At 39.9% G+C, this 23964-nt stretch overlaps 1 protein-coding gene across 3 annotated transcripts in view; it reads left to right on the forward strand.

Annotated features, from left to right (window-relative positions):
- The window catches only part of TBC1D1 (TBC1 domain family member 1), a 77389-nt gene that overhangs the window by 18544 nt on the left and 34881 nt on the right, over positions 1-23964 (forward strand). For all 3 annotated transcript variants that reach the window (XM_083754844.1, XM_083754846.1, XM_083754845.1), the window contains exons 3-5: positions 18018-18551; positions 20778-20867; positions 23801-23905. In XM_083754844.1, coding sequence (XP_083610970.1) covers positions 18018-18551; positions 20778-20867; positions 23801-23905 — 729 coding nt within the window. The remainder of the gene's footprint in view (positions 1-18017; positions 18552-20777; positions 20868-23800; positions 23906-23964) is intronic.

Genomic DNA, 23964 nt, shown 5'->3' on the forward strand with positions numbered 1-23964 from the left:
GACTTCTTAAAGTACAGCCAGGATGTAGTGGTAGAGACCTGCTGGTTCATGAGCTAAATCTGGCCCATGGATAACCACCAAGTGGCCCACTGTTTACCCATCTCCTCCTTGGAGCTACAGCCTTATGGCTAAAATAAACCTTTTAGTCCCAGACAATCTTCTTGGAGCTGAATCAGGAGGAAGAGGAACTGCCAAAATCACACAGGCTGTACACAAAGTCCCAGATTGTGAAGGTACTGGTAGGCGCCGGGCAAAAACATATCTCTCTAACCAGGCGTTCGGCTGATTAGCACTCTGTGGCTTTTTAAATGTGTTTGTGGGAGGTGGGTGGTTAGTGGTTTGTTTTTATTTTACTATGTATTTTGTATTCTCGTTTTGTATTTTTCTGTTGTGAACTGCCATAGGATCTTCGGATGAAGGGTGGCCTACAAATTTAATAAATACTCCTAATAAGTGTGGCAAGTGAATAAAAGGGAGAAGTAGCTTGACCCCCTTGGCTCTGTGCTTTCTTTGACCTGCATTGCCCATTGGTGCCAAGCACTGAGTTGCCAATACATGAGTGTAGTGTTTAGTGAAGTGGGTCAAGTGATCCCCCCCTTTCCTGATTCAGGGGAAAATGAACCCTGACTTCTAGATATGAGGCAATTGCATGGCACTACTTGTGTGCTCCCGGTGTTCGCTCTGAACGCCTGGAACTAAAGACTACCATTGTTTGCTCACTTCCACCAGGACCTTTAAGGTAAAAGAACAGTCCAAGCCATGGAAGCTGAGTGTTGTGGAGCCCTTTGTCATGCTGCCATAAACTAAAGGAGTTGCACCAGTAACTATACACAGATCTGAGGAGATGTCAGTTGGAAGGAAAGCAAAGAGTATGGCTGACCTGGCCCTTATGGTCAATGCACGATAGGTACCTCGGGACCATTCACTCTAGCATGGTCAGCTGTGGCTTTTGTTGCCATTTTCTAGTGCCTCATGCCCAGCAGTTTTGCAGTTTCTGCAGTGTCATAAGACAGAACTTTTGGGGAGATTCAAAGGGTTTATTTTTCTTTGATATTTTTTTTGAGGGGGCGTGTGATTGTTTCAATGTCAGATAATCCAAGCCCTAAAAGCTTCATGAAATACAAAAATATCCTTCAGTTCTGTAACATTGGATGTATTATATAACTTTTCTGTGGTTAGAATAGGATTGCCAGTTAATACATATGCTATCTCAACATTGCCCAGATTGGGTTTGATGTGAGGCTGTGAGGAAGAGCCCGCAATTTCTGATAGGCCTGAAGCAGTCCACATTTCCCGGTAGGTCCAAGAGCAAGGCCCCACATAAAAGCCATGCCTTCAGACTCAATAGCTTACGTTAAAGTTGTTGAGGTGTGGCCTTGTGCTCTACTTTTTTGGCAACCAGCTCCAAAGTTTTTTTGTTTTTTTTTAATGCAAATTTTCTGCTTGGTTGGCTGCCTTCTTCTCAGGGAAATCAGCCCTCATAGGAACAGCAAGTCTACTAAAGCTCTGGGCCCCAAAGAGGCAATTTACAGTTTGGCCTCCCTCTGGAGCAACTCTGTTCAAGCCTGGAATGATCTGTCATGAGCAACGTTGTGGTGGCTGTTGTAGTGACTGACCACTGAGTTCCCCTGGGAACTGTCTCCATGGCAGCTGCTTTAAAAGGAAGTTCTGGTAGAGACTTGGAAGGTGAATGTGTACAAGGCAAAGTTTTCTACCCCAAGAATTCATCCAGCTGCCCTGTTCAGTCTATCTCTATAACAGATTATAAAATGCTGTTTTCAAGAGCTTTAAAAACATTATACAGTGCATATGGCACAATTTTGCTTTTTGCTATTTTTTTGGATACTATATTATTGAGTTTTCCATTCATTTAAAATGACTATACAGTACCTTTGGAAATAGCATTGCTTAATCTATTCACAAGCTGCAATAAACATTAAAACACTAAGTTCTGTTTTAAGTATGTCTGTACTGCTAAACTTTTTTTGGAGGAGAGGAGGTGGAACAAATGGACAAACATTAAGGGGAGGTAAATAAAAATAAATTATTGAATACCTGAATACTTTCCAGGTAGCTCCACACAAATAAACCTTTTTGAACTTGCAGACTTAATTTTTACTATGCAACTGGGAGACAGAAATTTTATAACATAGTCAGGAGTCCCCAGTCTTATGGCCAGAAGCCAATCTTTGCTGCTAATTGTTCATTGTCCAGTTTAAACTTACCATTTATAGGGATATGGTTGTTGGGGTGGGTCGTTGTCCCCCCGTTATTCAGCTAATATTCCAGAATAATGTGGAGTGTTTTTTTAAAGCCTTTTCTTTTATTGCAAAACAACAACAACTTTTGTGAAAGAAAGATCCTGAATGGATCCTCAATATTTTTTCATCTGTCTGGAATATGTACAAGCCGGACTTTTTTTCAGCAGAGCTCACAGGAGCTCAGCTCCAGCACCTCTCAAGTGTGCACCATTGCCATTCTAAGAGAACAAGGGAAAAGCTCTAGAAAAATAGCACTGTGTACAAGCACAGTGTCCTGGTTTATTTGTGGTTTGGGGTTGGTGGGCATGGCTTGGGAGACATCTGTTTTGTGCTACTTCTCTCTGACCTTTGCAAGCTGTCAGTTTGTGACATCGACAGATGGAGATGATGTTGAGTCAAAGCTCTGCCCATGACAACATTCATTAGCTGCAGACAAAATTTCATCACAACAACCAAGTTTGCAATAGCTCAGGCTGACGCCCCTTCGAATCTCCTATACTATCACAAGATTAGAATTCCAAAATGCTAGGCATTTAAAAAAATAATAATTAAAATTCCATGAAACAGCTGTAGCTTTATTCATGCTCATAACGATGATGTTTACTGCTGGAGGATCATGAGGGTATGTAAGGAGTGTGACTAGAGCCACAGAACGTTTCTCAACTTGGACACAACCCACCGTTAGTGCAGAAAGGAAAACCCTGCACTCACTAACAGCAGCTTGTGACCAATGGTGCAGACAGTCAGCTCCACATTCACTCTTTAAAACGTTGGGTCAAACAACACAATAAAAGGTAAGAGCAGAAAGGCCTTGCCGTTCCAACGCTGTTTAAATAACATAATTCATAAAGCACCTGAGATTTGCTAAGTGCTGTACACAGATTACAGTCACTGCCCATATGCTTACATTTAAAAGACAGGAAACAGAATGGAAAGGAAAGTTATATAGTTCTTATAATGAGCAGCTTGGAAGGAAGCAGCTGGTCTCTCACCCAAGCCTATGGAGTGGCTCCTGCTGACCCATCTTTCCCTCTGACGTGAAATGGCTGTGTTATTATTATTATTATTCTTAAAACTATTAATTAAATCTGTTAGTCGCTTTATCTTACACAGGGTAATCCAAAGTGATTTACAACCAAATAGACAGATGATAAACCTCACATAGATACATTAAAATCAAGAGAAAAGAGAAATATGTTAAAAACATCCCACCCAATTCTAAAAGGTCACAAATAGTTAAAGGCCAAAGGCCAGATTTTGCCTGGTGTTTAAAGATATATAATGATGGTACCAGGCAAGCCTCCCTGGACAGGGCATTTCACAAATGGGAAGCCATTACAGTCTGTTCTTGTGTTTCTACCCTCTGGATCTTTCGTGAAGGAGGCACACAAAGAAGGGCCTCAAATCATGAGCACAGGTTTAGGTTGGTTTGTATGGGGAGAGGCGACTCTTGAGAGGAGACGTTTAGGACAGCTCATCTCTTGTCCAAGCCAATAGAATGGGCTTTGCTATGCTATTCCTCCTATAGTAGCCATGTGATAATACTGGCATTACAGTGAATAATTTTGAAAGTAAACTAATCTGATGTATATCAGCGTTTCTCACATTTATTCTAGAACCAGAAGCCTGCAACCAAGAAATTTATTCAATATATGATGTAGACTCATCCCAACATTCATTGGCAGCTGGTAACATTTTAAATTTATAGGCCTTGCTGTTTTTCATCACAGCACTTATTTAGGAATGTTTCCAGAGTGCCATTACACATGTGCAGAGTGCAAACACAACACCATCAATTATTCTCTGCACATCTATGGACAGGGAAAGAACTTCTGTGTAAGAGGAGGGTCCAAGTATAATTTTCAGACAAAATTGACTCATACCTCTTATTTAGAAATTAAGCCATACTGTATGAAATCTATTCATCTACATGTCTATTGCCGGAAAGCTTGCTTCTAGTTGCACACGGTCCCTCCCACCCGCACCGCCCCCAAAAGCAATTTAACATTCAAAAAGCAATTCAACATTGCTTTTTTCAGAGGGGGAAGAAAACGGCACTTACAGTACATTACTTCACTATTTACCAAAATTCATTATATTTTGCAAAATATGTTTAAAAATAAAGTACAGGACAAGCGTCCAATATATATTTCATGTTAATATTGCAAAAATCACTATTCCACTGTTGCTCCAATATTGATGTACTAGTGGGGGCTGCAGTCCCATCATGTCTACTCAGAAGTAAGTTGGGCTAGGACTGCTGCAGAAAGACAAGAAACGAATTCACTGAATTTGGGGGTTTTGCGTTTATTTTCAATTAGCAGTGACATTATTTATTTGTAAGTTGGAATGTTTCTAGAAAGTCCTATTAATGGCTGTGTTGTTGGGAGACTGTGCATGTTGTTTTAAGTAAGTTCTATGAATGCTCTCTTTTATTCAGAACTCCCTAAAAGTTGCCAGCATATGTTCATAACTGCCCTCCTTGGCATGTTATTGCAGTTCTCTCTTAAATAAAAAAAAACCTGCCCCGTTTCACAACTTCCTGAGTGATCTACAGAGCAGGACTTTGTTGGTACTTTCTTTAACTGCCTCTCCCTGGGAGTAGGTGGAGTCGTCTTTTGAAAGCAGCCTATAGAAAACCTCACTCCTGCGCGTAACCCACCCAGCCTTTTCCTTCCTTGCAATGAATCTCTGCGATAGACTGTGGAATTGTGTGCGAGAGACCAGTGACCTCATAGTTGCTTGCAGAGCTTGGAAGGAGCGTGGTTTTCTGCAGCATGGAGCGAATAGTCTGAAAGAAGTGCTTTCTTGTTTCTCAGTAAATGAGCTTACTGCTCGAGGCAGATGCGGGAGAGGGCGGTTTTATGAGAGCTCAAACGCTGAAAGAGGAGAGGAGAAAGTGGCTGGAATTGCAACTTTCCGCACCCTGCTGTATCTCCCCTTGTTAGGATGTCACCATTGTTCAACTGGGTGGCGAAGGTAGGAGGAGTTTTAAACTTCATTCATCTCATTTCTTTCTATTTAGATATGCAGATCAATGGCTATGTTTTGATGGTGTGGTGCTGCAAGAGAAAAATGCAGCTGGAGAGCAAACGTTTAGTTAGAGGAAAGTTAAGTGTATGTGGCTTTTTAAAAATCTGTGTGAAAACGCCTAACAGTACAACCATTATGTATGTTTACTTGGAAGAAAGTGCCACAGTGTTCAGTGTGAATTACTCTCCAATATTTGTGTTTAGGATTGCAGAAGAAGCTAGAATTCTTGTGTTACAGCGAATTTGTAGGAGTTGGTGTATGAACATTTTAGTATTTATATGTAAAAGAAGACAATTTGCATCAGTTTAAATCTGGCCATTCTTGTTGGTTCACCTACTTTGCTCCAGAAATTGAAAGAGTCCTTTGGGGTAGCTTCGGACTACGCTTGGAGATGGACAGCCCATAAGCAATAGTGGCAGAGGTTGTTTATGTTTTAGTTATTTGTCCTGGAGTGTTGATAGCAGCTTCCACTGTAACTTAGCTTTCTTCCAAGTGTGGACGCTGAGCAGCTCAAAGGGTTAAATGTGATAAGTGGGGTTTTTGTGCCTCTGAGGAATTAATAAACTGATGGCCGGTTCTAGTTTGTGATTCAAAATGGGGATGTGAGATAACCCAAGAAACACATCCTAGAAATGAATTGAAAAATGAGGACATAAATCTTGGACATAAGTTATTTGACACTTATCTCATTTTCTTATGAGTACACATTTTACTATGGAATATAATACCTTCAATTTCTTCCTCAAGAGTTTGTGTGCTAATATCTTTGAACACCTCAAGAAAATGAAGTTAGTGAAAATTGATGCATTCCTCTTCTTTTATTGTCCAAAAAGGCATAATCCTCTCTCTTAAATGACTAAAACAGCTGCTTATTTTTTATCACCTTTGTACCTCACCGCTGGGTCTTGTATAAAGGGTGTGTTCTGTATATTCAAGTAAGCAGTAGCTTATTCTTCTTCCTGTTCTTTATTCTGTGTTCAAATTTCCTGTCCTGACTGGAATTGAAAATTCTGAGCCTTGCTAGTGCCCACAGGAATTTCCATGTTTCTAACTGGAGAGTGAAGTATCTAACCACTTACATTCTTACTTTCTGTCACATGGATTTGTGAATGAAATACCTATCCACTTACTGTTGTCTTGGATTCTTACTGTTGTCACTAGGCCAGTGTTTCCCAACCTTGTGCCTCCAGATGTTTTTGGCCTACAACTCCCATCATCCCTAGCTAGCAAGACCAGTGGTCAGGGATGATGGGAGTTGTAGGCCAAAAACATCTGGAGGCACAAGGTTGGGAAACACTGCACTAGGCTACCTTCAGCTGTCCTGAAGGGAACCAGCAAGTTTCTAAACATAATCTCAGGATTGTTCCTCTTGCCATATATATACACTTAAGTGACATTTTGAAGTAACGAAGTAGGATAAGTATTTTTTTCTTGATCTATTCTTGGCATCCGCCTGTCTCTGGAGTCAATTGGGGAGTGTGCCTTATCTTAGTCACATTAAGCATATTGGAGTTTAGAGTAGGAGTTTTGACAGAATGGGAGAAAGTAAAGACATACAATACTATCTTGGCCACAATACATTGTACAGTTAACTGATTGTTGTTGGACTACAAATCCCTTGCCATGCTGACTGTGGCTGATGGTATTTGGACCCCATAAATTTCTAGAGGGCCACATGTTGCCATCCCTGCTTTACAGCTTTCGTTATATCCCCTTCCTGCTGGCACTGTCCATGATTTCTCTATACCAGGTTTCCCCAACCTGATGCTCTTCAGATGTCTTGGATGAGAACTCTCATCATCTCTGTCCATTGGCCATGCTGGCTGCAGCTGATGGAGCCACTGGAAGGACCAAAACTACTCTAGGCTGCTGTTCTGTTTTACAGATGAGGAACAGAGAATTTGCTAATGCCATGAGTCATTACCCAATCAGAAGAGAGTCCTTGTACACCCAGGAGTGACCTAGTTCTAACCTTTTACAGCACAGTAGCCTTTACAGAAAACTTAAGTGTTCAAAAATACATGTCAAAGCCTTTCCCTTAATTCTGTTCTAAGTTGATAACTTTTAATAGTTACTATGCTGTGCTTTTCACTAACCTTTCCCGTCTCTTTTTGACTATAGCATTAACCATTCTAAATCAATTCATTAAAAAAAATCTTTGAACATTTGGAATTCGTGGGTGAAAATATTAGCCCCTTCTACACCTGCTCTATTTTGGGTCATCCTTTTCCCTTTGTTGACAAATATTTCAAATTTAAAGAGTGGAAAGCATGTGGCTTATTGAGACTCAAAAGATGTTTTCCATCAAGACACTTTGGCAAACTGTCTGCAAAAAGCCAAAGGCCTGGCATTTTTCCAGGTGTTCAGTAAATAAGGGGGGAAGGCTTAGGTCTCAAAAAATAATAATAATTATGCACTCAGTCAGCAAAAGAGAGCCCTACAATTTGCAGCATTGTTCTTGAAAATATCACAGGTGTGAGTGTTGGAAGCAGACTGTGGTATTACAGTTCCAAAAGAGGCAATGGAACTCATGGACTGCCAAACATTTCCAGGCAAAACTGGTCCAGATTAAAGAAGTTACCTTGGATTAACAACTCCTTAACACCAAACTGGGAGAGGGTGCAGGGACACAATCTGGCTTGCTGATGGTGGTAATGCCAAGACACGGCAAGGCACTGGAAGAGGATTTTTAGGACTGTATCAGACCTGGGCAATTAATAGATCACATTAGAATTCTCTTTGGTACAGCAAGGTTGGAGGTAGCTAAGGACATTAAGGAGCTCACGGATAGAAAGGTTGTGGAACATTGTCAGTAGAAGAACTCATACATAATAGCAGAGAAATAAAAATATGGTACCCATTTATAGTTTAATGGCATTAAAGATTCATAATCTGGAACATTTTCACAAAGTGTGCTGCTCTGTATCCCATTTTTAGGACCAGAATACAAAAGTCTTATAGGGAGTTTTTCTCTCCTAAATTATGTGCAACAAACATGTAGATTGTCATGTGTGGCAGCTGCATGTACAGGTGTTTCGCTGCATATATCCATAGTAGCAGTTGACTTTCTGGAATGCATTAATACATCTATGCAGTTTAAAAGAAAAAAATAGAGCCCATGAAAGGCTCTGCATGTGTGTGTAAGAGAAAGAGAGAGGAGAGAATGAATTTCAGTCCTCTGTATTGATAACCCAGAGGGGCTGCACACTTTATGTAGCTGTCATATTTGCCTTAAGTGCACTGGTTTTACAGCAGTGTTGCCTGCAGCAAACATTAAGTGTGTGAAAGCAAATGCATACCTCTGCCTCCCTACAAACCCCACATTATCTTTTATACCATACTCAGATTGTACTTTATCCCCTCTGCGACGGGGCTCTTCTGTTTTTGACAGTAAACCTGTTTGCCTCTGTTCATCTCCCAATCTGTTATCAGCTACTGCAGCCTGTTCTTTACTAGTCAGCAACAGTGCTAAGCAGAGAGGTACAAGACTTCTTTCACACATGATCAAGCTAAAATTGAAAACCAACAGGTAGAGAAGCCATGCAATGGTTATGGCTGCCTCAGGTTATACTTAGCTGTCCTACTTACTTAAAAAAAAAAGACACACACATTTTTCATAAACTTGCTTTGCAAAATATGTATATGTTGTGTTAGTAGTTCAACCTGAGAAGGGGGGGGAAACTGTAATTGGTCTGTATCTTCTCTGTGTGCAGCTGACCATCATTATCCTCCCTTGAAATGCTTGTTTGGCAAACATGTTCTTTATCTTCCAAAGGAATTTGATGTTTGTTAAAGAGAGACTCCTCCACCATTAATAACTTGCATACAGGAGCCAAGAAAATGGCAAGATCTTGCCTCTGGATAGCAAAATGTCACTTTCATGTTTCCATTGCTCTGTGTCACCATCCATACTGTTGGGACTCTTTTAATTCCCATAGTAACTGCTGAAGAGGCTAATCAACATAGAGAAAAGAAATGTATAAGAATCTCCATAGTATTTGCAGGATCTGAATATAGTAAAGTATCATGGAAGAGCAAAAGATCCCTAGGCAGTTACTGTTTATGGAGCCAAACTGACCTTTGAGAGACACTGGATAAACAGTGCTTTAATTATCATTTTACAGCACTAATGTGAGAGTTACTGAGCCATTTCCTGTGTAACCTGCAGCATGAAAGCTCAGAGACTATGACCTCAGTCATAGGGAGCAGAGAATAGATACTTCATCTTGCTCCTCTTCACTCCTAGCAGCCACAGCCTACAGGGATCCTTCTCTTTTCCTTAGCCAGCTTTTCATACTGTCACTGGTATCATGGCTGCCCTATATTGAACCTTTGTCAATGCAGTAGTGGACCAGGGGCCCTGCTCTGTCCTGGATTTTAGGCAAGTCAATCAAAAAGTTGCTTTGGGGTTTTCAACAACAGCAACGCTCAACAACTTTTGGGGTATCATTGTCTTTACCTTTTGAAATATGACAACCCTATCTAAACAGATTTTGACTAATCTGTTTTACATATGAATAAATCTACAGGGAAAACTGTTGCCTTTGAGGAACTGTTAAGACTACAACTTCCATTATCTCTGACCATTGCTGTCTGGGATTGATGGGAGTTGGAGTCCAACACCATCTGAATGGAAAAAGGTTCCTCATCCTTGGTTTTATCCTGTTTATATGAACACTGGGTTTTGAATTTGTAAAGACTTGCTAGTGCTTGACCAGTTATGGAAACACAATGGTCTGTGCAGCTCATTCTGGCTCGAGATCAGCTTGTTCATTTGGGAATCAATATCGACGCAACAGTAACTCCTTTGAGGAATTCACTCTTACTTCGTTTAAATGATTTAAACGAGACATTGAAAATAGGAACATGAATTATTGAAATGGTCACTCGTAAAAGCTCCCTAATTAGAATTTTAAAGGAAAGGAGCGATCAGGATGATAAAAGAGGGGTTATAGGAAAGAGCCATAGCTTCAGGTCACCCTCAAATACAATAATTTAAAATTTAATAAATGACTACTCAGGCTCAATCCTATGCATGTTTAGGATTGGATAAGTCTCAGTGAACTCAGTGGTGTTTGCCTCTTAATCGTCATGTATAGGACTTCAGCCAGAAGGCTTTTAGCATTTGTTTTGCTCAAATTAGTCCATTGCCATTTTAATGTAACCTGAGCTAGGCCCAGCTATTGTGGGTACTCTTCTGCAGACCAAGGGGATTGGGTGGAAAGAAGAACATATCAAAATCTGTGCTGGATGTCATAATCTGAATCCTGTACACATCAACTGCCAGCGGCTGATATGGATGGAGTTAAAATAGAGTGGCTTTATCTTTTGGCTGCCCCAGGTTAAAATGGGCATTCAGAAACTCTTATTTTCAAATGCCCTATGATAAGCAGCATGTGCCTTTTACATTTAATTTTTTTTAAATAATATTTTTATTGATTTTCCAACACATATTAAGCACAATACAGAACACTATACGAAGACAAACATACACATAAACACACAGAGATATAATTTCACAACCTTCTTTTCATAAATATTACTTTTCCGACTTCCTCGTACCTCTCCTTTCTGCATCCCTATTTCCAAATTTCTTTCAGCAAATCCTCACTTAATTTATCATTTACAGCTGTAATCCTCTTTTTTTCTTAACCTCGACATTTTAGCACTCATTAATTTTATAATCATTCTTAAGATAAACTTTAAACTTCTTCCAATCTTCCTCCACCGCCTCTTTTCCTTGGTCACGGATTCTGCCAGTCATCTCAGGCAGTCCCATATAGTCAATCACCTTCGGCTGCCATTCTTCCAGAGTGGGTAGTTCTTGAGTCTTCCAGTACTTTGCTATAAGTACCCTTGCTGCTGTAGTAGCATACATAAAAAACGTCCTATCTCTCTTTGACACCAATTGGCCGACCATGCCCAGGAGAAAAGCCTCTGGTTTCTTATGAAAGGTACATTTAAGTACCTTCTTCATTTTATTATAGATCATTTCCCAGAAGGCCTTAATCCTCGGGCATGTCCACCAGAGGTGATAGAAGGTACCTTCAGTTTCATTACATTTCCAACATTTGTTATTGGGCAAGTGATAAATTTTTGCAAGCTTGACTGGGGTCATGTACCACCTGTAAATCATTTTCATGATATTCTCTCTTAAGGTATTACATGCCGTAAACTTTATGCCGGTGGTCCATAACTGTTCCCAGTCAGCAAACATAATATTATGACCAATGTCTTGTGCCCACTTGATCATAGCTGATTTAACTGTTTCATCTTGTGTATTCCATTTCAGCAACAAGTTATACATTCTTGACAAATTCTTAGTATTGGGATCTAACAATTCTGTTTCTAGTTTTGATCTCTCCACTTGGAAGCCAATTTTTCTGTCTTGTTTATATACCTCCATTATTTGATAATAATGGAGCCAATCTCGTACTTTAGACTTCAATTTCTCATAACTCTGTAATTTGACTTTTTCACCCTCTTGTTCTAAAATTTCCCAATATTTCGGCCATTTAGATTCCATATTAAGTTTTTTCGCCTCCTTGGCTTCCATTGGCGACAACCACCTTGGGGTTTTATTTTCCAACAGATCTTTATAACGAATCCAAACATTATATAGAGCTTTCCTAACAATATGGTTTTTAAAGCCTTTATGAATTTTTACCTTGTCATACCATATATATGCATGCCAACCAAACCTAGTATTGAACCCTTCTAAATCTAAAATGTATTCTCAAGAAGTAGCCAGTCTTTCAACCAGCAGAACGCTGCTGATTCATAGTACAATTTTAAGTCCGGCAGGGCAAATCCCCCTCTTTCTTTTGCATCAGTTAATATCTTAAATTTTATTCTGGGCTTTTTGCCCTGCCAGACAAATTTGGATATATCTTTCTGCCACTTCTTGAAACAGTCCATTTTGTCCACAATCTGTAATGTTTGAAACAAAAACAGCATTCTAGGCAAAACATTCATCTTAATAACAGCAATTCGGCCCAACAAGGAAAGGTGCCTTTTACATTTAAGAAGCAGTTTATATACTGCTGGCTACTAGTCATTCAGTCAGGGTGAACTAGCACCCAATATAGAACCACACTATATCTGCAATAGCATCTTCATTTCTGCTATGTTCCAATGCTATTTTCAATGTAGAAATAAATGTTGTTAACACCTGTCCCCCCCACACACTATCAGCTTGGAAACTGCATTTACTGGATTGTTATTTGTACAATATAGTAGTTCAGTCTGCTAGACTTCCTGCTGTTAGAGAAAGATGGTGATCTGTACATTTCCAAAACATGACTGTAGCCTCTGTAAAACAGTACAAGCTTCCTGTGTGTGAGGTCAGGTGTTTAATCTTGGCATCTGCACTTAGTTTTGAATTTTAAGGGATGTTAGAAACCTCTGCCTGACATCCTAAAGTGTTGCTACTAGTCAAAGCCAATAGTCAATACAGGCCTGACTCACAACAAGACAGCCTCTTGTATACTTAGCTATGGCTTAACAATGAAAGAGGGACACTTTTATTTTCTTTCATTATTATTATTATTATTAATTGAATTTATATACCACCCTATACCCGGAGGTCTCAGGGTGGTTCCTTTTCTAGTGAAAGAAGCCAACTTTATTGATTCCTTGTGAAACCATTCTTTAAAAGGACACGTGCTCTCATATCTTTAGAATGGGGCAGCTGCATCCTCTCCAGCACTAGGGTTATTTCCTGTTCTAATTATAGGACTAGAAACCAGGGATTTTTTTTCCAGCCAGAACTCCCCGGAACTCTGTTTCGGCACCTCTCAGGTGAGTGCTATTACCATTGCAAGAGAACAAGGGAGGTGTTCATGGTGAGTTACAGCACCTCTTTTTCTAGAAAAACAACACTGCTAGAAACTATAGAAAAAGTAGCATGGTATGGCTTGCAGGATATATTTTTTAAAAGGGTTCCAGTAAATACCAAAGGAAGGCTACAGTGTATCCCTGTTTCACTTAAAGAGCTTTAATGCTTCTTCTTACTTGACTAGTCGAAACATACTACAAACTGGTAGCTGGTACCATCGGTTGATTGAGCAACAGAGAGTCTTAAGGCCTATGAAGAATACTTGTCTCAGTTCCGAGAATGATTTGGGTTAGTGTTGAGTTAGAACTGCACCAGTTTCCCCAATCTTTAACCATCCTACTTCCTCAAATGACGATAAACCCTAAAGAGCTCCAGCGTCACACTGATTTCCTAACTTTACTTTGCCATTTACCAAAGGCAACTTTGCTATTTAATAGGAACATAAAAAACAGCCTTATACCGAATCAGGCTGCAGGCTTATCTAGCTCACCGTCAGCAGATCTTCAGGTGGGCTCTTTCCAGTTCAAAATTCCAGGGAACGAACCCAAGGCCTTCTACATGTAAATTATGTCTACCACTAAACAATGGCCCTTTCGCAAAGGAAAGGTTCAGTGTGCATTTGCATGTAGCTTCCCCAATAGTTGTGCAGTTAGAGAATGCACATGCCCTATTCCAAATGCATACATCCCTTTCTATGTCACCAAAATGACATAGGCTTATCTCACCCCACATAATGCTTAACAATCTCCCAGACCATAACACCTTTTTACATAACCAAGAGGTTTGTCCTTCATTATACACAGATAATATAGCATAGCTCTAACATAGCAGGCAGTTGTAGATTACAGGTTAAAGGTGATCCACAGCGACAATCAATAGTTCCTAAGTTAGAAATGAAAGCTCCCTCTATTCTTACAAGAAAGGTTAACTGAAAAATTAGCCCCAGGGTAAAAAAGGTAGGAAGGTAAGAGAATAGGTCAAGGGAGACTCAGATCATTCCCACTGCAGTATAGAACAGAAGGCAGGGCAGGTTCCTGCTTGTCCTGTCCAGAGAATGCACATCCTGTATCTGGAACTGACAATACCCAGCAGCTAGTATGCTGCTGGATCTGGGACTCTGAACTGTGAGCAACCTGGTCTTCTAGAAGTTGAAACAACTCTCACTAATGTAGGCACAGATCTAAAAGTATTATATTTGATGCATGACAACTTAATGCAGTATATTGCTAATGCGCTCCTAAATGCACACTGAATATTAAATGGTTGATTCCTGAAAATGGAAAATAAGGTTAGGAACCTAATATCTTAGCTGTTGCTAATAATGTGTTTTTGAGAGCTAGTGAAAAGGAAAAGAGGTAGCAGAAAATTTGTGTACAAATACTAGGAGATGCTTGAAAGAGTTTTCTTGAAAAATCATTTTTTCCCTCTTTCACTAATGAACTGCATAATAAAATGTGTGTCCACAATCAGTGCTGTTTGTCCAGTGCTGTGTTAATGTAAAGGATCTTGATACTAGGTATATCCATCATTCTGTACTTAATCCATTCTTGGCACAGGTTATGCCAATACCAGATCTGAAGCTCGTCTGGTTCAGTGCCCTCCTATAGTTATCAGCCAATTACCATCCTGAATGGATTGTTTAAAATGTTGCTTCTCAAAGCAGTGTGAAGAACTAATCAGTATTTGACTCGGAAGGTGGCCTCTTTTGTGGTAAAAGCTTCCAATCTCAGGAAAAGATATCTGTAATTCATTTCAGATTATGCTTCCAACTCTACAATTCTATGATTCTGTAGTAGAGTTTCTGATTTTTTTGAGAGACGAACATTCTGACACATGTCTCACCCAGTTTTACATTTTTAGTTTTGTTTAGGAAAGATCTAATAAAAAGTTTCTCATCTCGCTGTACAAACAAACAAACAAACAAACAAACATATACTCTCTCTCTCTCTCTGTATAATATATATATACACACACACATATATATACACACACCCATATATATACATACACATACACATTTATGTGGAGTTTAAAGCATATTTTATTTTGTTCTCTTTTGAAGTGGTCTACAGACTAACTTAATACATTGTATTCTATTTAAATAAATATTTCTGCTTCCATAATATAGCCTTCCTCATGACATTGAAGGGCAGGATCCTTTTCTTAACACTGCAAACAAACTCTGGATTTTCCCTCACCTTCCCTCAGGTTGCATAATTTTTTCCTTGTGCTATATTAACTGAAGAAAATGCAAACATCAGCAGCCCACCCACAGTGGGTTTTCTGTTGCTTCTGCTTTGCTTTTTGAAACTCAATATAAAGCCCTGTGTGGACAAGCCCAAAGTTTCCTATGTGCTGGGAACTGCACAGTGATGTTGTTTTAACATTGAAGGAGCACCCAAACATTAATTCTGTGTTTACCTGGCTTTCTAAGGATATGTTAGTGCAGTTGCAGGTCAGACAAACGAGGAAGATGAAGGTGCAGCCAGTATTGAACAGAATCAAATATTACTTTACCCATTCTAGCCTCTAAGTGTAGGAAGGCTTTTTCTCCCCTGTTAGTGTGACTTGGTCCTCTGCAGCCCTCATTTTTGGCTAATGTTGTGTGTAATGCATCTGTTTGATTGCTGCGTAACATCCCACAGGTTATGGCTAGAATCCTGACAGAATATCAGTGCCTTGATCAGATAGTTCTTTGTATCAAACTTGGATGCATATCTCCTAATACAATGTTCATAGGACTGCCAGATAGTAAGCAGTAGGAAATAGAGCCAAGGCTGCTGCTGGACTGTGCTACTGTCTCTGTGCCTAGAAGACAGAAAGAGGCTTGGATTTCTAACTCAGGAGCTATTGCTTGCCACTGTGGGTCACTTTTAACCTGTAATCTACAACTGCCTGCCTATAAATTGCCTGCTTGTTATCTACAGCAAGTAATTTTCATCTCCTAATTTTTATTGGAGGACGACAGGGTCTTTCTCAAAGGAAAAAAGCATTATAACATAAAACATGAGCATTCTAACTTCGCATATTGGTCACAGGCAAAATATTAATACTCAGTAGTACTCAAAGGTTTTGCCTGAACCAAATAAATGCTAGATACTTACAGCATTGTACTGCTAATACCAAATATGGGTAAAGTCCTTATTCATACCAGCCTTAGAACAATGACATTTTTTCAGTGCCTTTATTATTTAAATAGAGCCATCAAAATTGCATGTCATTTTACAAAGTTCAAGAGGGCAAGTTCTGCACTTACTCAACTGCTTTTTTAAAACAACTACTTAATATTAGTTCAGAGTGCAACCAAACTGTATGTTGACTGAGTCATGCACCATACTCAGAGAATGAAGTAATTCTTCCTGTCTCATTTTCAGACCATTCTTGTTTCCTTATTGTAATCCTCTGACTAATGCTATCGAAATATGTCTGTTATCTATAAAAAGACCTTCTGAAGTCTTTGTCAAATCCAGAGGCAAATATTTTCTATTACAGTTAAGGATGAAATTTGCACCTGCATTAAAAAACACACACACAAATGAATGCACGGGGAAAGAGTTTTCCAGAAGGGATTTTGTTTGATGCTTTCTGGGACATTATTTCTCTAGTTATGTAGAGAGATGGTTCTAAGAGCAGAAGTCTTACTTTTTTACTCCTGCACTGCTTGTTTCACCATTCACTCTGAGCAGCTACATCTCTGTTCTGAAAAGCTGCCTTCTATGGAAAGGAGGGTATAATCTGAAAAAAAGTATGTATTTTACAGGCTAATGCCATCAAGCTTCGAATCAAGAAAAATATTTTTAAGGCCAGAAAATTTGGTGTGATTTCAGTGTTACGTTTGTGGTTTGGGAGCTACTTCCACATGCTTGGTTCCTTGCCATGCCAGTAACTTGTTAGTACCAGAATTGTGTGTGGGGAGGGGTAATTGACAAAGTTGCTTCCCATACTGCTATCACCCCTTCTTAGGGTACAGCAGCCTGGTGTGGGCAGTAATATCATCTGGCCATCTCATATGGTCCTGTTTGTGAACAGCAGTTCTACTAGACCAGGCATAGGCAATATGTGGCCCTCCAGATGTTTTGGACTACAATTTCCATCATCCCTGACGACTGGTTCTGTTAGCTAAGGATCATGAGAGTTGTAGGGCCAAAGATTGCCTATGCCTGTGCTAGAGTCATGCATTTGGCTTCATGTTTGAAATTTGCATTTTGCTGAGCTATATTTACTTTTCCCTAAAGTTTATGACTGCCTGAAACTCCTTTCATACCAGAACATACCCATGCACACACATACTCTGGTCCTAATCCAAATACATTTTCTCTTGTTCAGGAACAGGAGGGCATTAGGTATGCACAAAGGTTTGCTGATTTCCCCTTATGACAGCAGGCCCTGAACATCACATTAAGTAGTTCTCAAGAGTACACACAGCTACCATTGTTCAAAAAAACTGAAAACAATGGATTTTAAAAAGAGAGCACAAACAGCTTTGGGATTAGAGTACATAAAAAGCTCCCATGCACATGAGGAATACTGTGCATAGCGCTTTGGATCTTAGCCTCTGTGTTCCAGGACAAGTTCACATACAAGCGTGTATGTCACTTGATTTCCCTTCACTCATTGTTGATAACTGGCAGCTTAATGTAAAATCAGATTTCATTGAAAATCTTTGTGATATGATAATCCTCTCTGTTGGGTTAGATCTGTGATGGCAAACTACACATATATTGGTTTTCCTTTCATGTTGGGGTAGCCAAATAATGAAGATGCCTCTAGCTTCCAAAGTTAATTTGTACAGTGGTTTTTCTGATCCCACATCACTTTCTGTCACTTTAAAACCCCCACTTTCTTCCTCTTATTTGAATGGCTCTGATATTGTCGTTTTCTTGCAGGTGCCTGAGATCATAAGCACTATCAGACAAGCAGGAAAAATTGCACGGCAGGAGGAGTTTCAGAACAACCTCTCAGATGTGGAAGATCCTTTTAGCAAAAAATTTGAGGTGCTATTCTGTGGCCGAGTGACAGTAGCGCACAAAAATGCACCTCCAGCCCTCATAGATGAATGTATTGAAAAATTTAATGATGTTAGTTATACCAAAAACTTGGATTCTGGTCCATTCGCTCAACAACATGAAACTGTCAACCATTCTGGAGGATTTTCCATAAGTGATAAATTCCGATCCGTCTTCCAACCCTTAGTTAATGAAGAACAGGAGAAAAGGCCAATGCGGAAATCCTACTCTCAGCCTGGACTGCGTTCTTGTTCTTTCAAGAGAGATTCACAAGCAGGTTGCCTGAAGACAAGTAACAGCTTTGTCAGATCCTTTGATGAAGATGCTATTTCTCTGAACTTAAAAAGTCGATTTATTCAAGGGCAAAACGTTCAGCCAACGGATATTGCTGGGAACCGGATAATGTTGTTCACGGTAAAACAGAGTTGTTGTATTTAATTAATTAATTGCATTTCTTTCCCACCTTTTTCTCCAAGGAGCTCAAGGTGGCATAAATGGTTCTCCTCCTCTTCATTTAAGCCCCACAACAACCCTGTGAGGTAGGTTAGGCAAAGAGGCAGTGACTGACCCAAGGTTACCCATGGCAGTGTGGGGATTTGAACCATGATTTCTCAAGTCATGTTCTAACACTCAGTAACCACCACACTGCATTGGTTCTCTGATACTATCTCTGAACACTGGATAACATGGTTACAGAAATGGATATCCAGAGCTTTTGTGCATTGCTGCTAGCTGATTTGAAGTTAATTGAGTTCAGGTGTGTGTGTGTGTGTGTTTATACAGAGAACGATGGAGTGCTTTCTGTTTACTGTAGCATAAATCTGCATCATTTGTCCTCAAAGCCAAACTCAACCCTACAGGATCACAGCTAAAATTTATTTTCTGTGCACCCATTTAGCACCACTCCTTCCCATATTTGTCATTTTCCTTCTTCTTTTTTTAAGGAAATAGATATGAAGTAATAAAGGGAAGTACTTCGGTTCTTGCACTTCCTCACCACTGAGCAACTGCGCTGTGTCCTCACATAGTTAGAATTAAGAACCTGTGCAAATTGCAGGTCTCCCATTTAGTCCCGGGCCTCTATCAATATAGAAAGTAAGCACAGTTCACTCCCCCCCCTCAAAAAAACCCCCACCACATCTTAAAGCTTACAGACTATCATAGTAGTCCTGTAAAATCTCAAGCCTTAAGCTGACATTCTGTACCTGATCACACCCTGTAATATTCCATACTGTATCTACCACATACAAACTATGGCATGTGGAGCAGCTTCAACATAACTGCATTTTAAGTAGCCCTTGTTTTGTGTGTGTGTAGGCCATGTGTAAGATGGAAGCCTAAATGTATGTAATACTTTTAAAGACCTTCCAATTAAAATTGGGCAGAACAGAAGAGGACTGGCTAGGCTTCCCCTACAAAGCTCTGCTATGTAGGGGAATTTGCTATTACTATGAGGTAATGTCTAAGGCTTAAAACAGTCTTCTTCAAGCAACTTCCCTCCACAGTAATGTGGCTTGGTTTGGGATATCCTGGAGTAAAATATGTTACAACAATACACTTTAATGCTCTGGAGACAATATGAACACACGATGCAAGTGCTCGCAAACAAGAACCTGTCATTCACACATCAAATTTTTTAGGTAAACCTTTGAAACAACCTGAAAGGTATAATGTTTGAAGAAGCCCTCTGTCATTTACCTTCCAGTACCTAGCAGTTTGAAAGCACGTCAAAGTGCAAGTAGATAAATAGGCAGGAAGGTAAACGTCGTTTCTGTGTGCTGCTCTGGTTCGCCAGAAGCGGCTTAGTCATGCTGGCCACATGACCCGGAAGCTGTACGCCGGCTCCCTCAGCCAATAAAGCGAGATGAGCGCCACAACCCCAGAGTCAGTCACGACTGGACCTAATGGTCAGGGGTCCCTTTACCTTTACTAACACTAGATTATATTGATCAGTTAATGTTTAACCTGTTTTAAGTTTCATAGACACATAAGATGGCACACTGTTTCTCCCAATATGCCAGCTCATCAGAGAGAAAGAAAATGAGCTAAATTTGTGGGAAATACTGGCATTGCCTTTTCACTCATGATTATGGCTCTGACTTCAGTCTATAACTCAGAAAGTTCTCTGAGGTGCATACAGAACTCCTGTCAGTGGCAGGTGCACATAAATGGAAAAACGTAAAGTCTCCTCTTTTGAAGTTACTAAGGAATGATTGTGTGGAAGCTCTCATGTGAACTGTGGATCTTTAGGGAGAGGGAACATAGCTCATTGGTAGAGCACATGACATCTCCAGTTAGAACAATGAGGTAGCAGGTAATGTACCTGGCGAATAACAGCGCAAACAGTATGATGCTAGATGAGCAAATAGTCTCATTGGGTATAAGGCAGCTTCTTTTGTTCCATGTGCAGGGTTGGGCTAAATTCCTAAACAAGTGTGGTGGTGGTTGTTACCCACCTTTCACCCGAAGGTTGCAGGACGAGTTATAGCAATCTAAAATACAATATGAAAGTCCTAGTTTGCATTGTGGCTGATTTGTCATCCAAAATTCAGCACACCCACTACAGTCTCAGAAAATCATATTTTTGTCTACAAATTATTTTGAAAGGCAACTGACTAATATTTTGTTTATTTTTTTCAGATTGGCCAGTCTGAAGTTTACATCATCAGTCCTGATACCAAAAAAGTAGTTATTGAGAAAAGCTTTAAGGAAATTTCATTTTGCTCTCAGGTACCAAGATTTTGATTCCTTCTTGGTTCTTAATAACTTGGGTGTTGTTTTCCACAACAGGGCAGTGGTTTTCTCCCACTAAATTCCATTACACCATTTAACAAGCCAGGATCTTTGCCCTAAAACCAGTGTATGACTCAAAGAAGGGAGGGGACATGCAGAGGAATATGTAGCAATGATTTATAAAGTTTTGGGTGATCATTTAGGTGCAGGAAATAAACTGCTAGGGAAGAAAATAAACTAAAATTTGAATGAACAGAAAGTAGCAGTTTTTTGACAGTTAACTTGTAAAAGCTGCTCCCTTTAAAATCTGATCTCTGATGGAAGGACAGAGTGATTTTCTTATCACTTAAGAAATGTGTGTCAGGGTAGATTTCTAAAACCATTGTCGTGGTGACCTTTGCAGGCAGTATGTGGTGGGAACACTGTAATATTAGTATTTGTGTCTCATTTGCAATGAACTTCTTCAGCAATTTTCCCCCCAGCAACTAGGGACATAGCTGTCAACATTTCCCGTTTTTTAAGGGAAATTCCCTTATTCCGAATAGGATTCCTCGCAAGAAAAGGGAAAAGTTGACAGCTATGATTAGGGATCCCCTTCCCAGTTTGTCCAAACCATGAAGGCATCAAAGCTCACTGAGTGTGACATTCTTTCGAATAACCAAGGACTGTGTGAACCCCAGTACATTTGAAAAGCTTGCCTGCAGTGGATCTTGAAGTAAATTAACACAAATCCCAGAAATTTACTTTCTAAAGGAAGTTTGTCAGACAGTAAAGGAACTTTTGTCAGAGAGAGAGAGACAGAGAGAGACAGAGACAGAGAGAGAGAGAGAGAGAGAGAGAGAGAGAGAGAGAGAGAGAGAGAAAGCTGTGAGTCAGCACTTAGCAGTTAGCAGGTTGCCCTCAAGGTCAAAATTTAGCTTTCTCAGACCAACAGGAAATAAATTCCAAATTTAATGACCCAACTCCCTTTTCCAGTCCTTTGGATTGCTTAACTAGTGACCCAACCAATGGGAAAACTAGTGACCCAACCAATGGGAAAAACTGTACACATGCTCCTGTTTGCTGTCTCTAGAGAAAGGAGGGCATATGCTACAACTGTACATCCTCCCTTGGACGCCAGCCACAGACTGTTTCCATAGTAACTGTTGGCAGTGATGCTTTAAGGCTTGAAGATGGGAAAATCATTCTGTTTTGCTTCTGTTCTTATGAAACAAGATTCTATAACTTGAGATGCACAACCTTAATGGATATTAAAATGTAAAAATCTGAGAAGTTTGGGTTTATGAAAGTATTTACCCAATTCCTCATGGATATCATTCATTCATCAACCATTATGCTGTATGTTTTAATGTTCCAAGGTCACATGGGAACAGTATCTGCCTATAGGCACCAAACTGTACCTATAAAATCTATTATTTTGGGAGCTGTATTTACTGCCATACTGTTTTGCCTTGAATTACATTGAATCCTAGAACTAGGGGTATTCTATGCTACATAAGCATTGTCTCCTGCATTTCCTTGTTGCCTAACTCATTCATCTTTTGCTCACACCGATTACTTCTTGTTATGTGTGCCAAGTCAGAGAGTCTTCATTTCTTAATCATGTTATGTTTTGTTGGGCTCCTGGGCATCTTAGACTTAAAGCTTTAAAGCTCCCATAATGCAACACAACCTGCAATTAGAGACATGCAGTTTTCTCATTTATTGATTTTACCCCATCTTCAAATCTAAACTGGGGCGTTTTGTCAACTGCATCCCTTAAGAACTCCAGGAGGTTGGAAGCATCTTAGCTCAGCAAAGAATTGGACATGGGGTTCACATGTACCAGCACTTACTGAAGAAGGGAGCTCCACCAGAGTATCTTCTCGGTTGAGCAAGTGATGTTTGAGGGTCGCTGTGGTGTTTTTTTTAAAGTTCTCCAAATATTTTGTCAACTCCGCCACGTGATCAGCAACATGTGGGCCTAGCTTTGTTTGTTGGTGAAGAAATTAGTTTATGTGCTTTCATGTTTTTAAAAGCAATTGGTTGGCTATTCTCCTTTTAATATCTTGGGAACTTGACTGCTGACAGAAGGAAGGGGTTGTGGTTTTTTCCCATGAACAAAATGGAAACTTGAAGGCTGCTCTTTGAAATGTCATCCAGTACATGGCTCTCTGGGCTTAATGCCACTCCACTACTCAACCTACTGATTACTTTTATGTCAAGCTCTGGGCACTGAGATCCATACCAAGCAATGGTATTGATATTCTGCTTCTCTTCTCTCCCTCTCTCCTTTTAAGAAACATGTTAATCTCTTCATTCGAAATTAGAAATGGATTGGATTGGATCCAGACTACATTAGCTTCACTTAACTTCCATTAAAACCAGTGGACTTAAGTCAGGACTTCCGTCCCATTGGTCTCAGTACAAATCAAATGCAACTAAGGAACAGTGTACCTCGGGTTAAGAACTTAATTTGTCCCAGAGCTCTGTTCTTAACCTGAAACTGTTCTTAACCTGAAGCACCACTTTAGCTAATGGGGCCTCCTGCTGCTGCCGCGCCACAGCTGCGTGATTTCTGTTCTCATCCTGAGGTAAATTTCTTAACCCGAGGTACTATTTCTGGGTTATAGGAGTCTGTAACCTGAAGCATCCGTAACCTGAAGCGTCTGTAACCCGAGGTACCACTGTAATCCAAACACAAGATTCACTGGGCTGAGGCAGTTTAGATTTGCCAATCTTGGACTTTCATTGTATAATATGTGTGTGTGTGTGTGTGTGTGTGTGTGTGTGTGTTTTATTTCCCAATGGTTTACTTTTATTTTCTTGCAGTTAATATTTATTTTGCATGCCTTTCACAAAAGTTTGTATGTCAAGATGCTGCTTAGCGGACTAATTACAAGTCTTTACCTACCCTTTATGAATCTTTGATATAATTGTTTCTATTGTAGGGAATTAGACATGTGGATCACTTTGGATTTATCTGCAGAGAGCCTTCGGAAAATGGAGGCTTCCATTTCGTTTGTTACGTGTTTCAATGTACAGATGAAGCTCTGGTAAGAACCTTTAGAAAACAAAAAGAGGTGCTGGACATAGAATATCTTCTATATAAGGT

The sequence above is a fragment of the Podarcis gaigeae genome, assembly GCF_964106915.1.
Source record: "Podarcis gaigeae genome assembly, chromosome: 9".
In the NCBI taxonomy this organism is placed as follows: Eukaryota; Metazoa; Chordata; class Lepidosauria; order Squamata; family Lacertidae; genus Podarcis; species Podarcis gaigeae.